At 43.0% G+C, this 13,146-nt stretch overlaps 1 protein-coding gene across 1 annotated transcript in view; it reads left to right on the top strand.

The window, feature by feature from the left end:
* LOC115165287 (synaptophysin) overlaps positions 1 to 4,669 on the top strand; it is a gene marked incomplete at its 5' end in the record, with an annotated part of 7,032 nt that extends 2,363 nt beyond the window's left edge. The window contains 2 exon segments of the mRNA XM_029718332.1: positions 1,618 to 1,932; positions 3,559 to 4,669. Coding sequence (XP_029574192.1) covers positions 1,618 to 1,890 — 273 coding nt within the window.
* Between the last annotated feature and the right edge of the window lie 8,477 nt (positions 4,670 to 13,146).

Raw genomic sequence — 13,146 nt, 5'->3', positions numbered from 1 at the left:
AAAAATCCTCTGCAGTGTCATCAACAGCAGACTCCAAAATGTCCTGAACAAAAGTCAAATTTTCTTCTCACCAAAACAGACCACGTGTACACCCTGCCGACCCTTATTGGCAAACAAAACAAAAAAAAGCAATGTTTTATTATGCTTTGTTGATTTAAACAAATATTTTGAATAAATTTGTCATGAGAGTCTGCTAGACAAATTGATGGAAAGCGGTGTTGGGGGAAAAACATACAACATTATAAAATCCATGTAGACAAACAACAACACAAACAACAAGTGTGCGGTTAAAATTGGCAAAAATCACACACATTTCTTTCCACAGGGTTGTGGGGTGAGACAGGGATGAAGCTTGAGCCCCACTCACTTCAACATACAGTGCATTCGGGAAGGTATTGAGCGGGCTGTCATGTGCCTTTTACTGAGGACTGGCTTCCGTCTGGCCACTCTACCATAAAGGCCTGATTGGTGGAGTGCTGCAGATATGTTTGTCCTTCTGGAAGGTTCTCCCATCTCCACAGAGGAAGTCTGTTGTTGGTCACCTCCCTGACCAAGGCCCTTCTCCCCCGATTGCTCAGTTTGGCCGGGCGGCCAGCTCTAGGAAGAGTCTTTGTGTTTCTAAACTTCTTCCATTTAAGAATGACGGAGGCCACTGTGTTCTTAGGGACCTTCAATGCTACAGAAATGTTTTGATACCCTTCCCCAGATATGTGCCTCAACACAATCCTGTCTCGGAGCTCTACGGACAATTCCTTTGACCTCATGGCTTGGTTTTAGCTCTGACATGCACTGTCAACTGTGGGACCTTATATAGACAGGTGTGTGCCTTTCCAAATCATGTCCAATCAATTGAATTTACAGCAGTGTACTCCAATCACGTTGTAGAAACATCGCATGGATGATCAATGGAAACAGCATGCACCTGAGCTCAATTTCAAGTCTTATAGCATACTTATGGAAATAAGGTATTTATGTTATTTATGTTTGTTTTAATTTGCAAACATTTCTAAAAATCTGTTTTTGCTTTGTCATTATGAGGTATTTTGTGTAGATTAATGAGGATTTTTATTTTATTTTAGAATAAGGCAACAAAAAGTGGATAAAGTCAAGGGGTCTGAATACTTTCAGAATGCATTGTACAGTATCGTGTATCTTTTAGAAATATCACTCTCCCCCTCTCTCTCTCCCCCTCCCCTCTCCCTCTCTCTCTCTCACTCTCCCCCCTCTCTCTCTCTCTCTGTCTCTCTCTCTCTCCCCCCTCTCTCTCTCTATCTCTCTCTCTGTCTCTCTCTCTCCCCCTCTCTCTCTCCCCCCCTCTCTCTCTCTCCCCTCCTCCCTCTCTCTCTCTCTCTCTCTCTCTCTCACTCTCTCTCTCCCCTTCCCCCTCTCAATCTCTCTCTCTCTCTCCCCCCATCTCTCTCTCTCTCTCTCTCTCTCTCTCTCACGCTCTCTCTCTCTCCCCTCCCCCCCTCTCTCTCTCCCCCTCCCCCTCTGTCTCTCTCCCCTTCCCCCTCTCTATCTCTCCCCCATCCCTCTCTGTCTCTCTCCCCCCTCTCTTCCCTCCCAGTATCTACAGTACTTCATAGTAATTTCAGCATTTCTCCCTCTTCTTCCCAGTGTTTTGGCTTCATGAACCTGGTGCTGTGGGGAGGAAACCTGTGGTTCGTCTTCAAGGAGACCGGCATCATCGCCCCCTTCATGCGTGCCCCTCCTCCCCAGGAGAAGCAGCCCGCCCCAGACTCGTACGGCCAGCAGGCGGGGTACGAGCAGGACCCCTACGCCGGTTCCCAGGGGGGCTACCAGCCAGAATACAACCAGCAGCAGCAGGGGTACAACCAGGACGGTGGAGAGTACGGACAGGCCCCCACCTCCTTCGCCAATCAGATGTGAGGGGGAGGAGGAAAGAGGAAGTGTGGAGGCAGCTGGCGACTGGTGAGTCACATTATTATATTACTTTGGTTATTAGACAGTGACAATGCATTATTGATATTATGAAGTTTTGATTTTGAGGTGTTATGAATAATATTTTAATGATTTTATATGATATTATTTACATTCTATTTTTTTTTTTAAATCTTTAAACTCTGTGTTTTAATTTAAGCTTTATCAATTAAACATACAAAAAGATCCACATTGACTATAGCTCAGCATTCAACACCATAGTGCCCACAAAGCTCATCAATAAGCTAAGGACCCTGGGACTAAACACCTCCCTCTGCAACTGGATCCTGGACTTCCTGACGGGCCTCCCCCAGGTGGTAAGGGTAGGTAACAACACATCTGCCACGCTGTTCCTCAACACAGGGGTCTCTCAGGGGTGCGTGCTTAGTCCGCTCCTGTACTCCTTGTTCACCCACGACTGCGTGTCCAAGCACGACTCCAACACCATTATTAAGTTTGCAAACGACACAACAGCCTGATCACCAACAACAATGAGACAGCCTATAAGGAGGAGGTCAGAGACCTGGCAGTGTGGTGCCAGGACAACAACTTCTCCCTCAATGTGAGCAAGACAAAGGAGATCATCGTGGACTACAGGAAAAGGAGGGGCGAACAGGCCCTCATTAACATCAACGGGGCTGAAGTGGAGCGGGTTGAGAGCTTCAAGTTCCTTGGTGTCCACATCACCAACAAACTATCATAGTCCAAACACACCAAGACAGTCGTGAAGAGGGCACTACAAGACCTTTTCCCCCTCTGAAGACTGAAAGGATTAGCCATGGGTTCCCAGATCCTCAAAAAGTTCTACAGCTGCACCATTGAGAGCATCCTGACCGGTTGCATCACCGCCTGGTATGGCAACTGTTCGGCATCTGACCGTAAGGCGCTACAGAGGGTAGCGCGTACGGCCCAGTACATCACTGGGGCCAAGCTTCCTGCCACCCAGGACCTATATAATAGGCGGTGTCAGGAAGACCCCAAAAAATTCTAAGAGACTCCAGGCTCCATAGACTGTTGTCTCTGCTACCGCACGGCAAGCGGTACCGGAGCACCAAGTCTAGGTTCAAAAGGCTTCTTAACAGCTTCTACCCCCAAGCCATAAGACTGCTGAACAATTCATCAAATGGCCACCCGGACTATTTACATTGACCCCCCCCCCACTTTGTTTTTTACACTGCTGCTACTCGCTGTTTATTATCTATGCATAGTCACTTTACCCCTACCTCCATGTAAAAATTACCTCAACCTGAACCCCCGCACATTGCCTCGATATAGTTATTTTATTGTGTTACTTTTTATTTGAGTTTATTTAGTAAATCTTTTCTTACTTCTATTTCTTGAACTGCATTGTGGGTTAAGAGCTTGTAAGTAAGTATTTCACGGTAAGGTCTAAACCTGTTGTATTCGGCGCATGTGACAAATACAATTTGATTTGATTTTGATATCACATGATAATTATACATGATGAACCCAATTAGGATTCTCTGTTTTTTGTTCACGACCTCCACTTTCTACTCAGCAACTGGATAGAAATAGAAGTAACAGAATTGGTGTTTTGGTGGCGGTGCAGCTACCTTCCACTCATTAATGTTCCCTGTCTTCTCTTTCTCTCCACAGAGAGTCAGCGGAGAGACTAGAGAGTGTGGTGCCTGAAAACTACAGTACCTACAATGCCCCACTCCTTCCTGTGTGTTTGTTTGTGCATATGTCTGTGTGCTGAGTAAATGAGGGAGGGAGGGGGGTAGAGAGTTACCTAAACACAAAAAAACAGAAGGGAACAGGGAGAAGAGAGAGGGACTAGATGTTAGTTATTGTAACTGGGGGGGAAAAGACAGTACATGAAGAAAAACTTGAACACAGAACCAAAATGTGGAAAAGATAAAAATAAAAAAAATAAATTGATTACAATGTTGATAATATTAATATTAAAATCTGAGAGAATGTATTTGTCTGTGCTTTATAGATGTCACTATGAACAAATATATAGACAAATACTTGGTAATGCTATGTATGGAAATATTCAAATGTTTTGTTTTTGAGTTTAGTAAATAACTAATCGTAACAATAATTCTGCCAAACACTGATTGCTCCTCCATGCAACAGTTTGCACACTTTTTTTTTTTTTTTTAATTTTGGTACAAATTCTTCTTTGTAATTTGATCAAATTTGATTTGATTAATCTGCTTGTTTTTGTTGTGTTTCTACATCGGTGAGATATATTACAGAGGTATAGAGAAGAGATTGATGGACTAAGACCAGTCTCATTATAGATACACTGGCCATTAAACAAATCAAACATGACCAAAAGAGTTATTAAGGAATCATTGGTTTATTGATATTTTTCTTCTCTCAGTCTAAGCTATCTGAACCTTGTTTTGGTTGAATTTGTAAAGCCCATGCATTACAGTAGGAATACAGTAAAGCCCATGCATTACAGTAGGAATACAGTAAAGCCCATGCATTACAGTAGGAATACAGTAAAGAACATGCATTACAGTAGGAATACAGTAAAGAACATGCATTACAGTAGGAATACAGTAAAGCCCTTGCATTACAAAAAGGAATATACAGTAAAGCCCATGCATTACAGTAGGAATACAGTAAAGCCCATGCATTACAGTAGGAATACAGTAAAGAACATGCATTACAGTAGGAATACAGTAAAGTCCATACATTACAGTAGGAATACAGTAACCTCCATGCATTACAGTAGGAATACAGTAAAGTCCATGCATTACAGTAGGAATACAGTAAAGTCCATGCATTACAGTAGGAATACATTATGAACTGCTAGAGGAGCATGGGTACCGTTGAATATTCCATCTAGTACAAATGCCCCTCCTTCACTGTTCATGTTTAATTGGTGTTTCATGCAAGTTGGTTATATTTTGGTTGGGAGTTTTGTGTAGAGTGGGACCCAGACACAGATAATCAGCTGTGTGTTGAGATGGTATTTGTGTAGAAAGCTGTGTTGGATTCTATCCTGTAGTAAAACAGTATTTCCATCCTCCCTCTATATATCTCTTACTTACCTCTCTTTCTCTCCCGTTCCCTCGCTCTCGCTCTCTCTCTCTTTATCCATCTCTCTCTCTCTCTCTCTCTCTCTCTCTCTCTCTCTCTCTCTCTCTCTTTATCCATCTCTCTCTCTCTCTCTCTCTCTCTCTCTCTCTCTCTTTCTCTCTCTCTCTCTCTCTCTCTCTCTCTCTTTATCCATCTCTCTCTCTCTCTCTCTCTCTCTCTCTCTCTCTCTCTCTCTCTCTTTATCCATCTCTCTCTCTCTCTCTCTCTCTCTCTCTCTCTCTCTTTATCCATCCATCTCTCTCTCTCTCTCTCTCTCTCTCTCTCTCTCTCTCTTTATCCCTCTCTCTCTCTCTCTCTCTCTCTCTTTATCCATCTCTCTCTCTCTCTCTCTCTCTCTCTCTCTGTTATTCTTTCCAACCTCTATTCAATCCGCGGAAGTTCAGCTTTACAGCTGAAACCAAAAAAAAATGGAAAGTCAATGTTCCTGCTTTTAGCGGAGACCGCATTCAAATCGAATCAAATGTTATTGGTCACATACACATGGTTAGCGATGTTAATGCGAGTGTAGAGAAATGCTTGCAAATAATACATTTCAATTTTACTACATTCACAATGAACATTGAACGTGTCGACTCAATCGGAAATGACCTTTTAGGTTTCTATCACGTAATCCGTAATGCTTCAGCTTTCCAGATTGAATAGAGCTATTTAATGTTATGATGATGGTCTCTCTCTCTCTCACACACACACACACACACACACACACATTTACAGTATAAACCATTAAGAATAGAGTTTACAGTAAAACGTTTTGGGGTCTTGAACAATTGAAAGGGTTCATCATTTGTGACTTTACTTTGAGTTAAAAATGTGTTTGACGCATATTGATTACTGAAACAATGAAACATTCCCAATCCAATAGACATTTCAAATAAATCCAATATGCATTTGACATTTTAACAGTAGATTTTCAAATGTTTATTTTTTTGTTTTTTTTTGCTGCTGCTGCTATAATTCTTTTCGTAAACATTCTATGAAAAAAGGATTGAGCGTGCCTTTGGTTCAGTTCGTCAGTTTTGCTCTATATCCAGTCCATGACACACGTTGGTTTGTTTACATTCCACAAACTATTATCTCTAGCAGCATTCTGCACCCCTTGGATCTCTTAGAGCAAAGGGTAGGGTCAATACAGGAAGTGATTTGATATTCAGTTCCTTGATTGGACAAAATTAGCATCTTGTATTTCAACTCGCTTCCTGTACTGACTCTGTTATAACCCAGTAATGATCTACAGTAGTATTTATCCTTTCCAACTAGAGAGAGGCAGATGTGATGATCCTTTACATATCAGACTGCATGTTTAGATGTCCTGAAGCCTCCAGCTTGTTAAAACTGCAACATGACACCATGCTAGAACATTTACTAAGACAGACTTTTAAGTTTTACTCTGATATAGAAACGAAACATTCCAAAAACACACACCTCTCTCTCCCCCTCTCTCTCTCTCCCCCTCTCACTCTCTCCCCCTTTCTCTCTCTCTCTCTCTCTCTCTCTCTCTCTCTCTCTCTCTCTCACACTGCACCACGTACTATGTTAACTTTCTCTTTTATAAATATGCTATTCAGATACTCTGTTGTTGGTGGTGTTTGATGTGTCTTGTCTCAATGCCTGGGTCGTGCTGTATTTATTGTGTATGATATATATTTAGCATTGATGATGATGTTGACAACAATGGTTACTTATGGCTAAACAACAGGTTGACCAAAATGACCATGAAATCTGTTGTCTTCTTCTATGGAATCCATGTGGGCGTGGGGGGAACTGTCAATAAAGAGGATGTTATCATGGGCACGGTTGTCATGGTTTTCTAATTTCACTTCCTTACTTCTGAGCCGCCTCAGCAGGACCGTGGCCCGCGTGTGTAACCGATGTGAAATGACTAGCTAGTTAGCGGTTGTGCGCGCTAATAGCATTTCAATCGGGTGACGTCACTCGCTCTGAGACCCTGAAGTAGTTGTTCCCCTTGCTCTGCAAGGGCCGCGGCTTTTGTGGAGCGACGGGTAACGATGCTTCGTGGGGTGACTGTCGTCGATGTGTGCAGAGGGTCCCTGGTTCGAGCCCAGGTTGGGGCGAGGTGAGGGACGGAAGCTGTACTGTTACACGCGGCAAGTACTCAAAATCTACCACAATTAAATTTATACTTTTCTACTGCTATTGTAGCCAAATTCTCCAGAATATTTAGTAGACATTGTCTTGATGTGGTTTTGAGCGATGTTTTAAGGCACCCTTTTACGACACGTGCGGTATATGTGCGGGCAACGACGAAACATTCAAACGTAACAAATGTTCGTATCATGCTCGTCTCGGCTCGCTGTAATCAACAAAGGTACCAGGAGTGAAAATGATTTTATTTTTTCTGTGAACGTTGGAGTTTATGGAAGTGCATTGGATGTTATCAAGCCACCATAGACTTCTGAGTGTGGACGCGAATTGGTAAACATTTCAGCAGCGTTTTTTTGTTGTTGTTGTTGCTGTACATGTCCGCCATTGGAGTTACAAAAAGAGCCAGATGAAAGTTGGGACATTCCCTTTACTCCCATGTTAATTTGCCTATTTTACTCATCACCTGAATAACGGCTGTATTGATTATTTTTCATTCTATAAAGATTTTGGATATCCTTGATCGGTAATTTTTAGCAGACTTCTATGTTGTCTAAAATAAACAAATTACATTAAAAAAAACACTTTTGATTCTAAAAACATAAAAATGTTAGCAGATTAACAGATTAACAGACATGAAATGTACATCATCATTATCAGCCAAAAAAAGCTGACTAACCCTGCTTTTATAGCTAAGATGCCCGAAAAGCTGTTGCATACCATTTTGTTTGAATAATAATAGGAGCAAAGACCAGAAAATGAAGTTTCATCAAGTGCCCAAGGACCAGGTTAGACAAACCTCGTGGTTTCAGGCTATACGACGATAATGATGGAAAGCTGTGGACTCCGGTTACTCGATACATGTATGTGTCTTTCGAAGCACTTCATTCGCTAGCTAACACTTGTTTGTATCTAACTAGCTACTGTATTGCCTGTGTAAACCTGGAGATTCCACCAAGAAGGTGTAGATATCGCCATAGGCTACTTTGGGCCGTTTGGAAGGGTTGTATCATGTTGAAAGGACATATAGGCTAGTCAACAAGAATCAACTTTTCTAAATACCTGGACCGTTCAAGGGCAGGAAAGACTGGAAGTAGTTACACGACATATCCAAGACTAGCAAATTAGATTAAGATTAACTTCTCGCTAGTCAGTCAGCTAACATCAGCTAACGTCAGCTAACATCAGCTAACGTCAGCTAACATCAGTTAACGTCAGCTAACATCAGTTAACGTCAGCTAACATCAGCTAACATCAGCTAACATCAGCTAACATCAGCTAACATCAGTTAACATCAGCTAACATCAGCTAACATCAGCTAACATCAGTTAACGTCAGCTAACGTCAGTTAACGTCAGCTAACATCAGTTAACATCAGTTAACATCAGTTAACGTCAGCTAACATCAGTTAACATCAGTTAACATCAGCTAACATCAGTTAACATCAGTTAACATCAGTTAACATCAGCTAACGTCAGTTAACATCAGCTAACATCAGCTAACATCAGTTAACATCAGTTAACATCAGCTAACGTCAGTTAACATCAGCTAACATCAGCTAACATCAGTTAACATCAGTTAACCGGCAAAAAACGAGGGGTAAACAAACAGTGACGTCATTATTTTGTGACAGTTTTACTGTCATAGCAGGTCAGTATTATGTGACAGTTTTACTGTCAGTGTTAGCAGGTTGGTTAACAAATTAGAGTGGCAGAATAAGTATTATGCTGTCTCTAGAGAGTTGAACACAGCAGGTCTGGGACAGGTAGCACGTCCGGTGAATAGGTCAGGGTTCCAGCAGGTCTGGGACAAGAGGTCTGGGACAGGTAGCACGTCCGGTGAACAGGTCAGGGTTCCATAGCTGCAGGCAGAACAGTTGCAACTGGAGCAGCAGCACGGCCAGGTGAACTGGGGACAGCAAGGAGTCATCAAGCCAGGTAGTCCTGAGGCATGGTCCTAGGGCTCAGGTCCTCCGAGAGAAAGAAAGAAAGAATTAGAGAGAGCATATTTCAATTCACACAGGACACCGGAAAAGACAAGAGAAATACTCCAGATGTGACAGACTGACCCTAGCCCCCCGACACATAAACTACTGCAGCATAAATACTGGAGGCTGAGACAGGAGGGGTCAGGAGACACTGTGGCCCCATCCGATGAAACCCCCGGACATGGGCCAAACAGGTAGGATATAACCCCACCCACTTTGCCAAAGCACAGCCTCCACACCACTGGAGGGATATCTCCAACCACCAACATACCATCCCGGGACAAGGCCGAGTATAGCCCACAAAGATCTCCGCCACGGCACAGCCCATATTAATGTCCATGACTTTGGAATGAGATGTTTGATGAGCAGGAGTCCACATACTTTTGGTTATGTCGTGTAAATACAGGTATGATTTTATTGATAAGGAATCAGTAGAAGTACAGGTATGATTTTAATGATAAGGAATGCAAAGGAAAAATAATTTGGGAAAAATGAGACAAAATGTTCCCACAAATGGAGGAGGATGAGCAAAGTGATTTGTTTTGTGGGCACTGTGGAGGACATGCAACTATTTAATGACTAAAATTTAGGGAATTAAAACAAAACAAATCTTTCAGCTACAACAGTGAACTTAAAGAACACTCCTTCAGGACAAGACAGAATTTTCATGGAACAGAGAACATGAAAGCGCTCACCTTTTTTTTCAACTTGACTAAGGACGCCTCCAAAGATGGCATTGGTGCAATGCTGCTTCAGGAGCATCAAGGTATGTAGAAGCCTGTGGCTTTATGACTGAGCAACGTTGTGCTCAATAGAAAAGGAGAGCATAATGTTAGTCGAGAAGTTTCGCTGTTACATTTATGGCTTTCCAAAGGTAATTCTGGAAACAGATCATAAACAGATCATTGTTATTACATACAGCTGGGAAGAACTATTGGATAACAGAGCGACGTCAACTTACCAGCACTAGGACCAGGAATACGACTTTCCGGAAGCGGATCCTTTGTCCGCACCACCAAGGGCATTTGAACTGATTATAGAGACCGACCTAAAACAACGCTGCCAGAGGAGAAGGAGCCGGATCGGTCTTCTAGTCAGACTTCGGAGAAGCGCATACCACCCACCGCTTCCGAGTATATTACTCGCTAATGTCCAGTCCCTAGATAACAAAGTCAATGAAATCAGGGCAAGGGTTGCTTTCCAGAGAGACATCAGGGATTGTAACATACTCAGTTTGACGGAAACATGACTCTAGCGGAATACGCTGTCGGAGTCGATAAAGCCACCGGGGTTCTCAGTGCATCGCGCCGACATGAATAAGCATCTTTCCAGGAAGAAGAAGGGCGGGTGTATGTTTCATGATTAACTTATACAACATACAGAAACTCAAGTCCTTTTGTACACTTGACCTAGATTTCCTCACAATCAAATACCCGGCCGTATTATCTCCCACGAGAATTATCTTCGGTTATCGTCACAGCCGTGTATATCCCCCCTCAAGCCAATAGCACGACAGCCTTCAAGGAACTTCACTGGACTTTATGCAAACTGGAAACCATATATCCTGAGGCTGCATTTATTTTAGCTGGGGATTTTAACAACGCAAATTTGAGAAATTCTATCAGAATATCGACTGTAGCACTCACGCTGGAAAAAACACTGGACCATTGTTACTCTAACTTCCGTGATGCATAGAAGGCCCTCCCCCACCCTTGATTTTGGCAAATCTGACCAATACTCCATTTTGCTCCTCCCTTCCTATAGGCAGAAAGTCAAACAGGAAGTACCCATGCTAAGGACTATTCAACGCTGGTCTGACCATTCGGAAACCATGCTTCAAGATTGTTTTGATCACGTGGACTGGGATATGTTTCTGTGTAGCCTGATATCGATAATATACGCTGATTCGGTGAGTGAGTTTATATGGAAGTGTATAGGAGATGTTGTACCCACTGTGACTATTAAAACCTACCCTAACCATAAACCGTGGAAAGATGACAGCATTTGCGCAAAACTGAAAGCGCATCCCATCGCATTTAACCATGGCAAGGCTGGGAATATGGCCTAATACAAACAGTGCAGTTCTTCCTTCCGTAAGGCAATCAAACATGCAAAATGACGCAATTCAACGGCTCAGACACGAGACGTATGTAGCAGGGTCTACAGACAATCATGGACTACAAAAAGAAAACCAGCAACGTCACGGAAACCGACGTCTTGCACCCAGACAAACTAAACACCTTCTTTGCCCGCTTTGAGGATAATACAGTGCCACCGACGCAGCCTGCTAACAAGGACTCTGGACTTTCCTTCTCCGTGGCCGACGTTAGGAAGACATTTAAAAGTCTTCTCCGGCCCAGATGGCATCCCTAGCCGCGTCCTCAGAGTATGCACAGACCAGCTGGCTGGTGTGTTTATAGACATATTCAAACTCTCCCTATCCTAGTCTGTTGTACCCATATGCTTCAAGGTGGCCACCATTGCTCCTGTACACAAGAATGCAAAGGTAACTGAACTAAATGACTATCGCCCTGTAGCACTCACATCTGTCATCATGAAGTGCTTTGAGAGACTAGTCAAGGATCATATTACCTCCACCTTACCTGTCACCCTAGACCCACTTCAATTTGATTACCACCCCAATAGGTCCACAAACAATGCAATCGCCACAACACTGCACACTGCCTTATCCCGTCTGGACAAGAGGAATACCTATGTAAGACTGCTGTTCATTGACTATAGCTCAGCATTCAACACCATAGTACCTTTCAAGCTCATCATTAAGCTTGAGGTCCTGGGTCTCAAATCCCAACGGGATAAGCAAATGGGTCCTGGACTTCCTGATGTGCCGCCCCCAGGTGGTGAAGGTAGGAAACAACATCTCCACTTCGCTGATCCTCAACACCGGGGCTCCACAAGAGTGCACTCACACAGACAGTATGTTGAAGAAAGCGCCTCTTCAACCTCAGGATGCTGAAGAAATTTGGTTTGTCACCTAAAATCCTCACAAACTTTTACAGACGCACAATTGAGAGCATCCTGTCGGGCTGTATCACCGCCTGGTATGGCAATTGCACCGCCCACAACCGCAGGGCTCTCTCCAGAGGGTGGTGCGGTCTGCACAACGTATTGCCGAGGCAAACTACCTGCCCTCCAGGACACCTACACCACCCGATGTCACAGAAAGGCCAAAAAGATCATCAAGAACATCAACCACCCGAGCCACTGCCTGTTCACCCCGTTACCATCCAGAAGGCGAGGTCAGTACAGGTGCATCAAAGCTGGGACAGAGAGACTGAAAAATAGCTTCTATCTCAAGGCCATCAGACTGTTAAACAGCCATCACTACCACAGAGAGGCTGCTGCCTACATACCGCTCCAAATCATTGGCCACTTTAATAAATGGAACACTAGTCACTTTAATAATGTCACTGTCACGTCCTGACCATAGTAAGATGTTATTTTCTATGGTAGAGTAGGTCAGGGCTTGACAGGGGGTGTTTTGTGGTTTTCTATGTTTTGTATATCTATGTTTAGGTTCTAGTTTTTCTATTTCTATTTTGAGGTTTTTTGGGATGATCTCCAATTAGAGGCAGCTGGTCCTCGTCGTCTCTAATTGGAGATCATACTTAAGTAGGTTTTTTTCCCACCTGTGTTTGTGGGTAGTTGTCTTCTGTGTAGTTTATGTACCTGACAGAACTGTGCGCTTTCGTTTTTCTCTTTGTTATTTTTCCTTTAGTGTTTTGAGTTATAATAAATATTCATCATGAACAATCAACACGCTGCGCTTTGGTCCCTTCTCTACGACAGCCGTTACAGTCACTTTAATGTTTACATATCTTGCATTACTCATCTCATATGTACTGTATATACTGTATTCTATACTATTTATTGCATCTTGCCTATGCCGCTCTGACATTGCTCATCCATATATTTATATATTCTTATTCCATTCCTTTACTTAGTTTTGTGTGTATTAGGTATTTGTTGTGGAATTGTTAGATATTACTTGTCAGATATTGCCGCACTGTCCAAAC

This window comes from Salmo trutta, chromosome 28 (assembly GCF_901001165.1).
Source record: "Salmo trutta chromosome 28, fSalTru1.1, whole genome shotgun sequence".
NCBI lineage: Eukaryota > Metazoa > Chordata > Actinopteri > Salmoniformes > Salmonidae > Salmo > Salmo trutta.
The sequence above is the reverse complement of the archived record's forward strand: the minus strand, read 5'-3'. Positions and strand labels throughout refer to the sequence as shown.